The sequence below is a fragment of the Camelus ferus genome, chromosome 7, assembly GCF_009834535.1.
Source record: "Camelus ferus isolate YT-003-E chromosome 7, BCGSAC_Cfer_1.0, whole genome shotgun sequence".
NCBI classification, from domain to species: domain Eukaryota; kingdom Metazoa; phylum Chordata; class Mammalia; order Artiodactyla; family Camelidae; genus Camelus; species Camelus ferus.
Window position 1 is genome coordinate 72012830 of NC_045702.1, and position 17390 is coordinate 72030219.

At 41.1% G+C, this 17390-nt stretch overlaps 1 protein-coding gene across 2 annotated transcripts in view; it reads right to left on the minus strand.

Annotated features, from left to right (window-relative positions):
• Positions 1–14618, minus strand: part of GNAI1 (G protein subunit alpha i1) — a 71007-nt gene extending 56389 nt beyond the window's left edge. The window contains exon 1 of one of the 2 annotated variants that reach the window (XM_032484129.1): positions 14155–14618. In XM_032484129.1, the coding sequence (XP_032340020.1) occupies positions 14155–14272 (118 nt within the window). In that variant the 5' untranslated portion in view covers positions 14273–14618. Of the gene's footprint in view, positions 1–13590; positions 13654–14154 lie in introns of those variants that run through there. The other variant, XM_032484130.1, reaches the window with a different exon arrangement.
• Between the last annotated feature and the right edge of the window lie 2772 nt (positions 14619–17390).

Consider the following 17390-nt stretch of genomic DNA (forward strand, 5'->3'; position numbering starts at 1 on the left):
CTAAATAAGCAATTCTCCAAGGAAGACATACAATGATCAATAGACACATGAAAAAATGCTCAATATCACTAATTATCAGAGAAATGCATATCAAAACTACAATGAGGTATCACCTCACACCAGTCAGAATGGCCGTCATTCAAAAATACACAAATGACAAATGCTGGAGAGGCTATGGAGAAAGGGAAACCCTCCTACACTGCTGGTGGGAATGCAGTTTGGTGCAGCCACTATGGAAAACAGTGTGGAGATTCCTCAAAAGACTAGGAATAGACTTATGCCCCGCTCTTGGGCATATATCCAGAAGGAACCCTCCTTCAAAATGACACCTGCACCCTAATGTTCATAGCAGCACTATTTACAATAGCCAAGACATGGAAACAGCCTAAATGGCCATCAACAGATGAATGGATAAAGAAGAGGTGGCATATGTATACAATGGAATACTACTCAGCCATAAAATCCAACAACATAATGCCATTTGCAGCAACATGGATGCTCCGGGAAAATGTCATTCTAAGTGAAGTAAGCCAGAAAGAGAAAGAAAAATACCATATGAGATTGCTCATATGTGGAATCTAAAAAAAAAAAAAAAGAAAGAAAGAAAGAAACAAAGCATAAATACAAAACAGAAATAGACTCACAGGCATAGAATACAAACTTGTGGTTGCCAAGGGAGTGGGGGGTGGGAAGAGATAGACTGGGATTTCAAAACTGTAGAATAGATAAACAAGATTATACTGTATAGCACAGGGAAATATACACAAGATCTTATGGTAGCTCACAGAGAAAAAAATGTGACAATGAATATATATATGTTCATGTATAACTGAAAAATTGAGCTCTACACTGGAATTTTACACAACATTGTAAAATGATTATAAATCAATAAAAAATGTTAAAAAAAAAAAAACCAAACTTCTCTTCAATCACAGACTACCTATGTGGGAAACACGTGACAAGTAATTACACCTATTTCTAATCAAAATGTTTCATCAAATTAGCTGGCTCCCTCGTCTGCACACTTATCCACATGATATTTAATGACTGAAACTATCATAATTCTAAATACCTAATCTTAACTTTCAGAATCCAGACAAACCATTACATTAGCTGATTTTTAGCATACCATAATTCTTAAAATATTAAAGTTCAGCTCTCAAATTACTCCCCCCTGGATGTGAACCCATTCTAGAAATTTCTCCCAGCCTCTGCTATATTCAGAAAAAAAGTAAGCTGCATATCTGACCTCATTCAGATGTTTGAATTTTCTAACATTTTTGTTTTTTATTATAACGTCTGTTCACTAGTGAACAAGAACATCCACACACTCAAACAGAATTCAGAGTCACACAAGTCTATGAATTGTAAAGCATAAATCCTACTGATTTTCAAAAGGTAGCCTCTATGAAGAATTTCATATTTTTCAGAATCACTCTTGTTATACTGCTTACTTTTTAGACTAGAGCCTAACTTATTTCAGATGTGACTGCTAAAACTACAATGGGCTACGTCTGTTGGCTGATAACCTTTCAGGAAATTAGTTCTGAAATACTAAGCAGCACCATGTGCGTGGTATAAATTACATGGCATTCATTACTTATTCTCTGGTCTGGAAGTTTCTGAACAGCTTTTGGCGAAAAGCAATAAAATTCAACCTGACATATAAAATGCAATCATCCAAAGCAAAGTTAAAATGATCTACTACAAAGGCTTAGTAAGACAAATGGCAGAGAGGAAGAAACCCAGAACCCATTTTTATACTTAAATTTACAACTAAGCAGGCCAAAATAACCATACTGTTCTTATCTAATGATAAAATGCTTAAAGAATGTTTTCTCTACTTTAATTAATATCAACTTCCCAAAGACTGCTCCATTCCCAGATACCCAAATGCAAGCCATAGGGTTGGCATTCTGTAAGTATTTCTTGAATGAATCTACATGTTTCATAAGAACCAGATGCCATAACTAACGTAAGGTAAGCCCAGCCAGCTAATGATACTATGATGAAAGCATAAGTTACAGAACATTTATCCTGTATTTAATCACATTTTGTAAGTACCTGTCAGTAAATATTAATGTGACGGATGGTTTTCTAAGATCAGAATTCCCATTTAAGGGCAATGGAAATCATGTTTGTGTGCATCTAGACTAGGAGAGCTGAGGTTATATAAAAATACCAATGACTATAAACCTCCTCAGAACTTGCAACCATCTTTTATTTATTTCTGACAAAGGAATTTCATCATGAACTTTACCAGATGAAAACGTTCATAAAAAAGTTATTATAAGGTCATATTCAACCTGACCTGAATAATAATATCATCAAAAGAAGGAATACACTTTAAAAAAGTCTTGCTAAATACAAAGATAATTATCACTAATTACAGTTTATGATCACTTTCCAGGAAGCACATATTTCTGTGCAAGATAGGATCAAATAGTTTTTCTCAAAATGCACTATTAAAACAAGGTTCCAGATTATCATTAGAAGTTTAACTACATGACAATAAGTGGGTACATATGCACACACATATGTGAATGTATAAAACATGAGTGCTTACTTCATGCAAGGCACTGTTAAATACTTTATTGATAAGTTTATGGGAGGCTTCACAAATATGGCAAAGACAGAATAAGTGTTGAAAAATGCTTATAAAAAAGGCAGAAAGATCCAGGAGGATCACGTGCTCTAGGACTTGGCTTTATGGAGTATGGCCTGTGGCTCAGCAGCCAAGGCAGCCCCTCTAAGCCTGTGAGAGACGCAGACACTCAGCCCCAGTCCAGACATCTTGAATGAGAACCTATGTTTTTAAAAGATTCCAACTTATTTCTATACATATTAAAGTTTAAGAAGAGCTGTTATGAAGATAAAGGTGAGCATATGGGGAGCAGGGAGAACATACAATTAGGACAATTGTAAAAGAAAAAACCTAGCTTCAGAGTAGGAATATAAAGGAAAACAGAGAATGTAATGGAGAAATATTTTGAAAAATTATTGTGTTTCTTTTATCTTCTGTATTTACATGAAAAATGGGAAAGAGGCAGATGGGGTACATGAGTGCCATCCAGACAGACATGGATTAAGACAAGCGGCTGACCTTCCAGGCGCTACACGGCAGAGGCTGCGTGATGGTCTAGGAGCGCCTGCACAAGGCAGGGGGGGATAAGGGAGGCGGGAGTCACCTCCATCCTGATCCCCTCTCTGGGCCAAGGTTTTAGGGTGAACGGTATGTCAGAGAAGATGAAGAGACTGCCAAAGGCAGAGGGGCCTATTTGGGATCCTGGGAGAACAAGGTCGCCTAGGCAGCAACACAACCAAGCAGCCTGGTGGAGAAGCGAGGTTCTGCAAAGAGAACACCTGAGCTCATCAAGTCTCCGCAGCGTCTCGGCACCACCGCAGAATCAATGCAACAGAAAACCTTCCACATGCCTGAGGTGACTGGAGCGGGCAGAGCACTCAGGATGGCTAAGACCTGGCTACCATGTCCTGGCTCTGCAGTGAAGGGCTGGCTGGGGAAAAGTGAGATCAGGAGTGCCACAGCATTCAAGAGAGACAAAGAAGGGACAAGACAGCAAGAGAGATGGTCCTGGCTGTGACAAAAATGAGACATAATGGACCAACAAGGAGGTTCACACTTAAGCAGTGGATGCCAGCAGACAAGAAACAAGCTGGCTGCCAGGGTCATGGGCACGATGGAAGTAAATGAGGATCCCCCAGAGAGATCCAGGAGACCTTCCCCACTGCGTGTGTGTGCACACGCATGCACGTGCACACATGCACACACACAGCCCCCAAATCCTAAGCTGAGGCCACATAAGTAAAGGGTGGAGGGAGGCAAAAAAAAAAAAAAAATGCACAGGAATAAAGGGAACCATAAATAAGCTTCATGTTGCTGGATGATAAGTGAGGCATGAAAATAAAATATTTAGAAACTGAAGTCAATGAAGCTTCTGACTAACTGGATGTGAATGCAGAAAAGAAGTCAAGGACTGGTGGTGCCACAAACTAAGAAGAAAACAGAAGGAGAAAGTGTTTGACTAAGTGGGTGAGTGATGATGCCTTTCGTTTTTGGAACATAGTGTTAAGAAAAATTAGAAATAAACCTGCCCTCCACCTTCAACCTGCAAGACTAAAAGAAAAACTGCTGGCAACCCAGGGATTCACACAGACCATGTGCTGGTTAATATACGCTCACGACTGAAAATTCCAAGAGGATATAACCTACTTATCATGAGAGACTGTCAAGACACTTCAAGTAGCTAAACCCCCCAAAATTCAATTTTTCGCAAAGAGACTATGAAATAAGTGTAGTATTAATGACAGTGACTTTTTTTTTAAAGAGCTAGAAAATACAATAAACTATTTTTAAAAGAAAGATTAAAAAGAGTTCCTAGAAACAAAAATGTCACCATTAACAGTAAAAACTCAATTACGCTAAAAGGCACATTAGTTTATTACTAAGGAGAGAAAGTAAACTAGCGGATACCTAAGTAGTACAAAAAAATAGGGAGATAAAAAACTGGAGAAAGGTTGATACAGAAGAAGCCCAACTAATTATAAAAGAAATTCCAGTGTACTGAGACTGGTCCTAAGATATCGTCTCTTTAAAAAAAATATTGGTATGAGTTACATGAGTATCTGTTGTATTTCCCAGTACTTCTGAGTCGTTGAAAAAGTCCACAATTTTAAAATAAAAACCAGTTTAAAGAGTGAATGGAAAGTGAAAAAGTAAAGAAGGGAATGCAGCCTAACATTTCAAAAAGTTGAGATGATAAAATGTGAGATTAAAATTATTCAAGGAGGGTATGAACAGTTTTGCTTGGATTTTATTACTTTTAATGGTGGGCATGTCCTGAGAACGTTTATGGACCAGGACACAGGAGTCTTTAAAGAAGTATAAAGACGGCAGAGAGAATCAGGGAGGACGGGAAGGTCCGGGAGGATGAAGGGGTGGGGCGAGTGCCGAGTGCTGGCCTTGAATCAGTTCCACCAACTCCACTGACCGGTATCACCACTTTTTACTCTCACAATACTTCTCCTGTGGGCATGTCTTGATTTGGCTGCTGATGACAGAGGCGCACAATTTGTGAAAACTCAGTAGATCAATTTAAAAATGCACAGAATTGTATGTAATTCTTAAATAAGATTAGCTTCAGAACTACCAATCAGAGGGCAGTTTACTTCTAACTACTATTATATTACATTGGTCTTAAGTGCCATCTGCATACAGGTTCCTTGCTTCTCAAACACATGAAAGGCTGTCAAGCAAAAGGCGTATGTCCACACAAGAAAAAATATAATATAGGTAAGTATATTACTAGGAAAAAAATCCGGAAGGTACCTTAGAAAGGCAAGGTAAATAGAGAAATTCCAGGTAACTCAAGGCTAAGTCTTAAGGAACTCCTTTGAAAAATTATTAAAAGGCATGAATACTGTCACAGATTCAATGCTTCATTGTTTCTGTTATCACTTTACAAGGAATGCTGCTTCTCTTAAAAATAAGTACATGGTAATTCTGGAGTTTTCTTAGGAATCTCTTTGAGTTATCAGCAGAGGGAGTTTCAGAAAAGTTTTAAAATTTGTGGGAAATAATCATAAACTTCCCTGATAAATGGCACAGTACATTTGAATCAACTCAACGTTTCATAATTTATACTAACAGCTGTGTTCTATTTTAAGAAAGATAAAAGAAAAGTACGCAGGAAATTATTGTATTTATTCTAAAAATGGGTAATAAAATCAAGATAAAATTACTTTTAAATCATTTGTAAAGTTTTATAATTACTTAATATTCACTCTCTACAGAACTCTTCGCCTAACACAGATACTGACCTGGTCTATTCCCAGTAGGGAGTCTGTTAAGAGAAATCCAAGTCCCACAAGGAAGCTGTGGTGGGATCAGAAACTAGTAATTACGACTGATTTCAGACTTTTTGACATCTTTGCTATGTATACACCCTTTGCTAAGAAGAGCCAACAAAAGTAATGTCTGTGACCATAAATGGATCAAACTGCAAGGAGTCAGGGCAAGAGGGCTGATCCCAAAGTGTCTCTGAAGTATTTACAGTAACAAGCTTCTGTTTATTAAGAAGTTACATGCCCTGCTCTACTGCAGCTGCATCAGCTTACTTTGTCCCCCAGCCTTATGAGGTAGGGAACTTCATTATCTGGCTTTTATAGAAAAGAAAACTGAGGCTTAAAGAACTGGATAACTTGCCTAAGGTCTCAAGGAAACCATTTTGCTGCCTAAGTTCTGGGTCAACCACCTTTCCCAACTGGAGTCTTCCTGCAGAGCTAAAAAAACAAACAAATAAAAACAAAACAAAACAAAAAACACCTTGGAGGGATAAAATTCCTTACATGTGGAAAATGGTAAGAAAACTAAACTGTAAAAAGCGAAGTCTCTTCTGGATTGTAGGTTTCTGTACAACACAGAGCTACGGCCAATCAGGAGCCAAAGTCAGCTCAGAAACACATGAAGGAAATGAGCAGATTTATAACCAGTCATTTCTGAGAGGCTTGCTACCCCCACCCTCACCCCACAGATAAGAATGAAGACCTCGCTATTAAAACTCACCTCTCCTGCTACGTCTTACACCACTTCTCCTTCATTTTCCATGATGATGAGTTATCTTTATGTACAATTTATTTCCCTAAGTAAACTGTAAATTCTCTTAAGGATCTGGTAAACTTAAGGCATAACTGGACACCAAACACATGGGACACAATTTACAACTGCCACGAATGACAATTCTCACACAGAAGGACAGGTTAAGACGTAAAGAAGACTGTAGTGAACGTCTGAGCACCTTGCTGGCTCCCGAAAGCCCAAGTTATGCACACCCACATTGTCCTGCAGGACAGATACGGTGTGATATTATATGTAATGTCTGGTTGCATTACTGTGTGTATTTTAAGACAGCATTCAAATTAACATGTCAATTAGCAATGCAACAGCCCTGTTGAAAACAGTGTGTCCAGAACAGACAAATATAAAATCCATATTTTACTCCACCATTTAATTTACCAAGAATCAAAATATTTTTTCTCATCAAGAAACAAGAATTTGGTCCTCTAAATTAACTTCATTTTTTTAGAACTCTGTTAGGAATAACGTAGCAGGCTTCAGTTACTCTAACCAGCAAGGTATGAAAGAGATAAATGGGGATGCAATGGGCCAAAATTCACTGAAATTACCCAAAGCATAAGGAAAATACAGCAACTTTTTCCCTTTAAAAGGCTATTACTAACAATTCATCATTTGACTAGTCACTCATTTAATTAAACTTTATGAAAAGACTAGTATGTGTCACCTCATTAGGTGATAAACAAGTCAGACAGGATTTGTGTTCTGATGAAGCTAATCCCCATGAGAGATGCAACAGGCAACAGACAACAAAGAAGTAAACATATGAGGTGATTTCAAAATGGTGTGATCTGGAAGGGAGAGGAAGGAAGACTACTTTAGACTGGACAGTCAGGAAGAACTTCATCAAAGATGAGTCAAAAGCAAAGTCTTTTTCTTACACACAACGTCCCGAGTGAGATGCCATGATTTCAGTACGAAGCATCAGAAACTCGTGGTTCTGCTGTTCCCTGGACAGTCATAAATTACAAAGGACCAAAGAATATAAAATTACCATCTTCATGCATTCCCTAGCGTTGTATATGAGATGTCAATGAGGATGCCTGAAGTAGGGTGTTGCTACAACGAATCCTAGAACTGTGGACATGGCTTTGGAATTAGGCAATGGGCAGAGGCTGGAAGAGTTTTGAGCAGGCACAATTGAAAAGGCCTAGGTTGCCCTGACATGCTGTTAAGAGTACAGATGTTAAGGGCTCTCCTAGTGAAGGCTCAGAAGGAAGTGAGGAACATGGTAAAGAAACTCCTGCGATCTTAGAAAATACCTAAACCACCATGAACAGACTTTCTACATGCTGCTGGGGAGGACTTGGAGGGAAAGAGGGGAACACGTTATTAGAAACTAGAGGAAAGAGGATCCTTGCTGTAGAGCAGCAAATCTTAAGTCAATTATGTCCTGCAGTTTACAAGTGGAAAGCAGAACCTGAAGGTATGAACTTGGATAAATAGACGAGGAGCTTTCCATGCAAACTGTTGAAGGTGCGACCTGTTCTTTTCTTGCTGGTTATAGAAAAACGGGAGAGGAAAAGATAAATTAAGAGACTACAAAATGAAAAGAATGCTGTAAAATCACCATCACACAGGCAAAAAATAGGCTGATAAATGTACTCAGCCGCAAGCATGTGCTACCTTTCATTAAAAAGGAAGGATGACTTGAAGGGAGGAGTCCAGCGCCCAGAAGGTGAAACAGGGAGTCCCAGAGGATTATTCCTAGGCCTTGAAGCCTAATGCAGTCTGCAGAGTGCAGAGAACTGATGACTCCTTTTTTCTTTCCACTTTCTCCCTTTTTGAACGACTATAACTGGTACCCTATGCCTGCCCTCCCATTCTGCCCAACAGTAAGCTGTATTCCAGGAGTCATGTTTTCTAGTTTCATGGGTTCACAGATAGAGAGGAATCTGGTCCCAGTCTGGATTACACTGAGAATCTTACCCGTTCCTGAGTTAGATTCTGAGATCTAGATAAGATTTGAGAGGTCGAGTTGATGCTGTAAGAAGTTGAGAATTTGGGAGATGTTGGGATGGGGTAAATGCATTTTGCATGTGGGACGGACACCAATCTTTGGGAACCAGAGGGCAGACCACAGGAGGCAGAATGATAGCCCCCGAAGATGCCCATGTCCCAGTCCCTGGAACCTGTGAACATGTCACCTGATGAAGCAAATGAATTTTGCAGATGTGATTAAGATAAGGATTTTGAGATGAGACTGTTATCCTGGATTATCTGGGTGGGCCCAAAGTAATCACAAAGGTCCTTATAAGTGAAGGAGGGAGGCAGAGAAAGTGAAGCTATAAGAGAAAGACTTCACCAGCCATTGCTGGCTTTCAATAAGGAGAAGGTGCCATGAGCCAATGAAAGCTGGCAGGCTCTAGATAGAGGCTGGAAAAGGCAAAGGCAAGGATTCTCTTCTACAACCTCCAAAAGAAAAGCAGGCCTGCTGGCATCTTGATTTCAGCCTGGTGTAACTTTCCGATCTACAGAAATATAAATTAATAAATTATGCATTGTTTTATGCCGCTAAGTTTATGGTAATAAACATTCATTTTAAAATTATTTTTGCCCATTTCTGTTAAGCTTTTAAATTAGTATTTAACAAATTAGGACAGAAAGCAGCCTAAGCACTGTGAGATTAGGTGCAGCTGACCCTAGCTCCTACAACTCAAATGACATCTGGGATCCGAGCTTCACCAACGTCACACTCTGGGAAGTCACACACTGGGTAACTGCATGCCAGAACAGGTAACCAAGAAATATGTAACCTAGAAATGTGACAAATACATTCAGGTCTTCCCATGTGAACCTGTGGTATCTTGAATTTCTCATGGCAGAGAGAAACGCATAACAAAATAAAAATTAAGACTGTTTGGATACTCAACTGTTGTCTTAAAAATTACAGAAATCTTTTTCAGGTTTAAATAATACCTCCCACTAGATCCTGTCATTGATAAATTAACAAGACTCCTGCTCTTTATTTATAGCTAAAAGGCCAAAAGTAAAGATTAAAAAAAAGAGATCTATCCTTACCAAAAAAAATTCTTTTAAGGAAAAACACTACAAAGCTGTAACAACATAGCAGACCCTTCTCCAGTGAATATCCTCTGTCATTTTCTCAAGTTTATCTAACTTATCAAATAATGACTGCCTTTTCAAGTTCTGATAAATATAAAAAAAAATTGCTTAAACCAAACAAGTTACTTTTAGTTACCATGAGCTTATTTTGGTTGTCACTTCCTCATTGTTTGCATGGTTTGGCTGGTAGTTATTTATTCCCATCAATACTGAAAATGGTAAAGTGTAAGGTTTATATTCTAGGTAAGTCCTTATCCTATGCAAGATATTCACTTAACATAATTAAGAACTTAATATGCACATGACAAAGTATAATGGTTGTTAGGGAAACGGATGACTCAGGGAGATCCTGCCCCTGAAGTGCTCACACTAGTCGGGGAAGGAGGGCATAAAGCTAAGTAACACCAGAAACCACAGTGCAAATACGCTCTGCTGTGTGCCAACTGTTCCTGCTTGGAGGAGAACAGTGCCCTGAGGAAAAGAGGATAAGGACAGAGGGAAGCCAGGTCCAGAAGAAAGTTTCTATTCTGCAGGCAATGGAGAAATCAAGAATGGTTTTCTGAGCAAGAAATTAGCATGATACCTACAGCAGGAAGAACAGGCTAGAGGCAAAGACCAGAAGCAGGGGAGTCCACTGGAATTAGGCTGCCAGGGGCAGAGGAGAATGTGAACTGTAAAAGTGAGAGTGAAGAACAGAGGATACAGAAAAGTCAACACTTTCAAAACATATGTGAACACCACCTGTGGCTTCTATCAGAGTAACTGCTAACACAAGGCAGATGAGGGAGAGAGAGGCATATTACCTGCTGAAACACCAGGTCCATTCACTCACTTAAGGAAAGGGGCTTTCTGACACCTAAGATCCCAAGCCAATTTAAGGAAACAGCTACAGCAATGCAAAATCAGAAGTCCCACAATGCCAGAATTTCTCAACTAGGGGAGTCATAGGGCAAGTTTAAAGGGAGCAAAAAAAAGATTAATGGTGTAGTTTCTCAAGTAGCTGGTGGGTGGCAGTAATGGAAAAATATTCACCAAGCACAAGAGATCAAGTCCCTCACCTCATTTTCAACCAACTTGTAATATTTGAACCGAGTTAAAGGAGATAAAAGGTGTGGATTTTTATTTGTTTGTGGGAATGAGTGGAGGGAAGGAAAATGAGGTGGAATGAAGGAGAGTACCAAGCTCAAAGCTTCACACTGAAATGACTTATGAACAATTAATTCATGAAAATTTTACTTAGATAGAATCTAACCCCACATGTCTTTGAAAATTATCATAAAATATTTAATAAGTACCTATATGCACAGCATAGTCTCACTGAAACAACAGTCTAGGCCTAATGGTATACCCTTAAAAGGATAAGTTGTAATATCCTCAAAGACATAACAATAATGATGATTTCCCCTGAGACAATTAGCCATATATACTGGAGAGAGAACTTCCATTATTAAAATGTTTCTTTATTTAGGATTATATTCTAATACTAAAGCCTGAAAGCTAAATCTAAAAGGCTTGAACCACCCAAACCCTGACCTAATTTCCTTTAGGTCAGTGATTAGACTAGGTCCTTTTTTTTTTAAAGGCCTAATTCACTGCTCCTAATAAGGATAATGAAGTACTTCTGATTTAAAAGATACACATATATATAACAGACATCCAGTACCTAAATCTTCTTACTAATAACATTTGTCTCATATCTGAATTTCTCAACCCAGGTGTCTAAAAAGACAATACATGCCTTAAGAAAAAATGAAATATAATGAACTATTTAATATGCTGTCTTAAATGTAGTTTAGAGGCTTTAAGCCTTAAATGAAAAAAAAATCATTTGATGAGAAAAACAAAATGACTTAAGAGGAAGGAGACCTGATGTAAAGAAAACTGACATTGGTAAGTTACCTACAGAACATTTTATATTTCTAGTTGATTCAGTTGCCGAGTTTTATATGGAATGATTTTACTGACCTGCTTACACATACAACTTTAAACATCCAAAAAACAACCAAAGGTTAACACTTCACTGCTAAAGTCAAATTAGGGGGGAAAAATGTTTTCAAACATTCCAAGAATTAAGATTTGTGAAATAAGCCAGCATTCTATTTATGGAAAGTAGAGTGTTGGAACTCTGGGCAAAAGGGTAGAGCAGAAAGAGAGTAAGACAGATGAGGAGGAGGAGAAGGGGAGAGGGAGGGGCAAGAAGGGGAAGAGGACTGGGAGGGAGAGAAGAGTGTTGGGCCAATAAGACAGGGATGTGACAGGATTTTTACAGAGAAAAGATGTAGGGAAAAGCAGAGGGCTAAAGCTAGAAGAGACTTGAAGGAATTCAGTTATCCAAAGATTAAAAAAAAAATCATTTTGAAAGCTTTCTAATGTTACTGGCGTGGAGAAACAAAAATTCCCTACTTCTAAAAATCACGATTGTGCTACACCTTTATCTTGACTCTCACTACAGTTGGCTGTAGAGATACAACTTTTGGTTCTATGTTAGACATTCAACTATACTTGTTAGTCTAGAACAGTGAATCTTGGCCAAGATTAAATTTTGCTCCTAGTGGTCATTTTTGGGGGTTATCTGGAAACATTTTCTAGGGTCACAGGTGGAGGGGACTGCCAACTGGCATCTAAAAGGTGAAGGCCAGAGATTCTGCTAAACGTCCTACAATGCACTGGATTGCCTGCACAGCAAAGAATTATCCCATTCAAAATGCCTGAAGTGTTAAGGTTAAGAAATACTGATCTCTTCTGAATATAAGCAAAATCCAATTCCTTGGACCTTTATGCCACTCCCATCTCTCTAACATATCTATTTAAAGCACAAAACACCAAAGGACTCATTTTTCAATTGCTTTAAACATGGTGGATGGCTGGCTCAAACTGAGAGTCACCCAACACACTGAAATAATATGCCAGAGCAGGAGTGCAGAAATTGTAGGAAAATAACTTTTTAATCCTTTTTTTTTTCTTTCCAATTTTACCTCAAGCACATTCGATTCGAAAGAGGAACATCTACATGTTTTCATATCAAGGTGTGTCTCTTCTGTGCTTAATACACTAAAAATACACCGACCTCCTCAAATGACAGTATTTCTTATTAACGTAAAAACTTAAGTAAACAGTATTAAATGAGGAAGATTTATGCTGGGGGTGGGGGTGGGGGGTGAAGAAAGCCACCAGGTCTTTAAAATGCAAAGTTATTTCACAGTTTGCTTGCAGAATGACTCAGATCATTAATACTTTTAGTCATCCCAAGTTTGCTGCTTCTAAACCTACTAGTAATGGAGAAAAAAACCCACCATTTTTCCTGCAGTCATTAAGCCAATGAAACAGAAGCTTACTGAAAACAGGTTCGTGCAATAGTATTTCTCTTTTATTCTGTTATAAAAATAAAAGCAATCACTGGGAGTGCAAATGAAGATTCCGAGAAATCTTTCACCTACTTAACTACCTGGAGAAGGGGGAGCAAACAAAAGAAAGCCCTAACTCATACATCTACGAATGTAGATACATCTTAAACTGTGAATATTTTCCTAAGGTATCTCAATCATTCTTACTTTTTTCACGTTCCCTCCCTTCAAACAACCGGAAAAGACCTCCACATAGCGTTTCATCTGAAGAACACTAAGAACAAATAAAAGCCTTGGGTGTACCTGGCAAATCTCATTCATCACAAACTGTGGCAGCTGAGAGAGAACCCAGTTGTCCGGTGTTACCCATTCGCACTTTTCACATCGGTTTTCACCGCTCGAGTATCTTACTGAAGCCAATTTTACCAAACTTCGGTGGCTTCCAGGTCCTCACAGTATAATCAAGTATCCAGCACAGCCTACTTCCTCACGCAAGGTAACTATAATCAGTGCTCCTTTAACACTTACTGAGTCGCCACAGGAAGTTCACAAGGAAGACACATTTCAGCCCCACGGAGGCCCCACAAAAGGCGCACTGATTTCACAAAACGTGGCACTACTGACATGGAAAAAACCACAACCTCGATACGACACCTAGTGGGGGGGCGGTGCTTTTATTTTCTTGTCGCTAATGCCCTTTCATCTTTGTAAAGCTGAGGTAACTTCAAAGAAAGACGTTACTCGCGATCCTCGGCTCCTCGCGCGATCCACACGAAGGCACGCGAGTGAAGGGAGGCTCCTGCCCCATCGCGGGCGAGTCCCCCGCCCGCCAGCGAGGAGGGAGGAAGGCACCGGGGAGAGGGGTACCCGCCTCGGCGCGGCGCCGCACCAGCTCGCGCTCCCAAACCATCCTCCCGCGCTACAAGATGCGCCCTCGGACGCTCTGACACGTTCTCTCCAGGTTTCCCAACGCCGAGGAGCCCGCAGCGGCCGCCGCGTCGCGCCCGGCACACCCGCCCGACCCCCAAGGCCCCTGGCCCCGGGGCGCCCCCGCCCGCCCCCTGGCCCGGCGTCCGGCCCGGCAGCCCTTACCAAGAAGCAGCAGCTTGACCTCGCGCGCCGCCTTCTCGCCATCCTCGCGGAGGTTCCGGTCGATCATCTTACTCCGCTCCACCGCCGCCTTGTCCTCAGCGCTCAGCGTACAGCCCATTGTGCCAGGAGAGAGAGCCGGCCGCCGCTCCCTTCAAGTACGACGCGCCGCCTCGAAACACAGGTGAATTCTATCTGGATGCGGGCGTTCGAATTCCTCCCGACGCCAGCCACACCACCCCCACCCACTTCCAAGCCGGAGCGACGAAAGCGATGTCTCCAACAGAGCGAGCAGCACCGCGCGGCTCTTCCCAGTTGCCGGGTTCCGTTCCTCGCCTCCCTCAGCACCCCCAAAGTCTGGGTTCCGAGCCTTGGGTACAGCGCCCACCGCCCTCCTGCCGGTGGCCGCGCTGCAGCCTCAAGAAGCCCGGCGGAGCTCGGCGTCCGCGCGCCGCCGCGGCCCCGCCCCTGCCCGCCCCTCCCGCCACCCGGCGACCACTCCCAGAGCGCGCGCCCGCGCAGCCGCGGACCCCGGAGCCGCGCAGCCCCCGAAGACCGGCCACCCCCGCGCGCGCCGGTGGGGCGCGCTCCCGGAACCTCGAGCTGACCGGCGATCTCCCCTACCTCGCTTCCTCCGCGGGCGTGTGATAATTTCTTCCCGTTTACTCACACCCTGGGATGTGTGCGGACCTGCCCCTTCGGGGTGCGGGTGGGAGAGCTGCCAAAGTTGGAAACCGAAAAAAGCCAGTCCTGGGCGTTTGAGCATGCCCAGCTCCGGCAGCCGCGCAGGGGCTTTCGAAACGTAAACCCCTGTCGGCCGGTCTTCAGGGCTGTGGGAAATAGAGGGAGCTGGGGAGCGAAAGGAGCCGCGGCGAAGGCAGAGGTAGGGACAGCTCGGAACAGAAAAGCCTGGGGTGGAGAGCCGATCAACTTTCTTCCGTTTTTTTCTTTCCTTCTCTCCTCCCTCCTTCCATCCATTCTCACGGTCCTTTTGACAAGGAGGGAACATTTTGAAGGATTTCCCCAAACCTGAGAAAATGTAAAACAAAGAATCACAGAGTATACTTTTAAATGACAAGACCAATAAAACATACCCACACAAACATTCTGCTCCACGACATAACCGACCTCCTCTGGAGAGTCAACTAAGCTTTTAAGCCAAGTTCTGAACCAAGATTTATGACCATGTTCGTAAACCATAAGCCACAGGGCATGTCATTCCTTCTTGCAGGCCTTGGCTTTAACTGACATGCAGTTGATCCACATTATGGCGGATCCACCTCCTCCCAGCTGTACCTGGTCTGGGGGAGAAAATAGCTCCTGAAGCCACCGCGCAAAGAACAAGCGAAGGTTTAAGATGTGGTCTCTCCCTGTCACTTGCACTACTACACCTTTCCCTTACAGACATCGCAGGAGATGTTGATTGGTTAGAGGATGGGATTGGTGGCAAAGAAAAACATCTTTGATGCGTTAACAAATTAGGAAATGGCTCTTTGATTTCCATCTAGAAGTCTTCCTAAAAAAAAAAATTCTAAAAACTGGGCTTGAGTTTTCAAAAAAGGTAAAGCTGAACTGATACTACAGGAAGAAGTGCTTTAGAGTGGATCTTCTAAGCAAAGCCTGTAGGCTAGCAGAGGGTGCCAGTTTCCTCCTAATGCGACATGCCCTTTCCTGTTCTCCTGCAAGAGTCAAACCTGCTGAGCTCAAGAGATGCAATTTCAAGAACTGCCTCAACTTTTCCTATGGCCTTTTGTAATATAACAACGAAAAGGAACAAGCCTTAAGTTGTACTAAATCACCTTCTAGCCTCTTTGTATTTCTTGGCAGTCTAAATGCTGATGTTCATCAGAAACTCTGTTATTGGACTTGACAGAGTGAGCTTGCAACATAGTGTTTGTGTATTACCATTTTGGATTATCTGTTATTGTCTTTCCTTTAAGCTCCCAGCCATATAGAGTGTGGGGAAGTAATTGCAAGAAAAGAGGAAGTAATCATGACTGAGAACTAGTGGAAATGACAAAAAAAAAAAAAATGGTATTTTGAAGAAAAGAAGGTGTAACAATGATACACATTACCCCCCTCATTTCAGAAACTTGTCTAGTGAGGAGTTAAAATATATGGATGGATAAGAACTGAAAATTAGCTTTATTATGAAACTAAACATCTGAGAGGATGCAGAGTAATGGAGTGATCAGTATGAGAGGGAATTCCAAGAGGAGAAAGTTTTGAAAAACCTTTTGAAGGAAGCCATGACTGGGGGGTTGATGGGGAGTTTCGAGGGGCTTTTGTTGGTCAACTCAGGCTGCCATAACAAAATATAATAGGCTGGGTGACTTAAACAACAGGAATTTATTTCTCACAGTTCTGGAGGCTGGGAAGTCCAAGACCAAAGTACCAGCCAATTTAGTTCCCCCTGAGGACTCTCTTCCTGGCTTGCAGATGGATACCTTGTCACTGAGCTCTCACATGTGGAGAGAAAGGGCTCTAATCTCTCTTCCTCTTCTTATAAGGACACTAATCCCATCATGGGGCCCACCCTTATAACCTCATCCAAACCTAATTAAACCTCATTCAAACTTCCCAAAGGCCCCACCTCCAAATTCCATCATAGTGGGGTTAGGATTTCAACATACGAATTTGGGGGGGGGGGGGACCACAAGCATTCAGTTCATAACAGGACATATTTTGTTTGAGATGAATAACCAGCTAAAAGGATTAAAATGCAAAGTACATGATAGAAATAACAATTGTTTTATAATTGAAATGTAGTTTGGCTGTGAAGAATGATAGGAAGTGTGGCACAAAGTTGGAAGAGAGTTTTAAATGTTAAGGTGAAGAGTTAGACTTTATACAATGGGGACTAGGTGTTCCTTACAGTCTCTTGAGTTGGGTAATAGGTGTTTTGTTTTGGTTTGTTTTAAAAAAAAGCTCTTACCAAATGGGGGTTATCAGCAAGTGGATTATGTCAATAATCCAGATATGAGGTAGTAAAAATCACTAAAATTAATAATTTACATAATTATGGTGTTGAAAATGTGATTCAACAACCTTGTCAAGCAGATGGAGCAGACAATATTAATTCATCTATTTTACAGAGAGTGAAACTGAAATGCAGAGGTTAAAGCAATCTACTTCAGAGTTCTGTTTTTCCTTCTGGACATAATGTTTTAAGTGACTATATTGAGATATAATTCACATACCATATAATTTATCCATTAAAAGTATACAATTCAATGGCT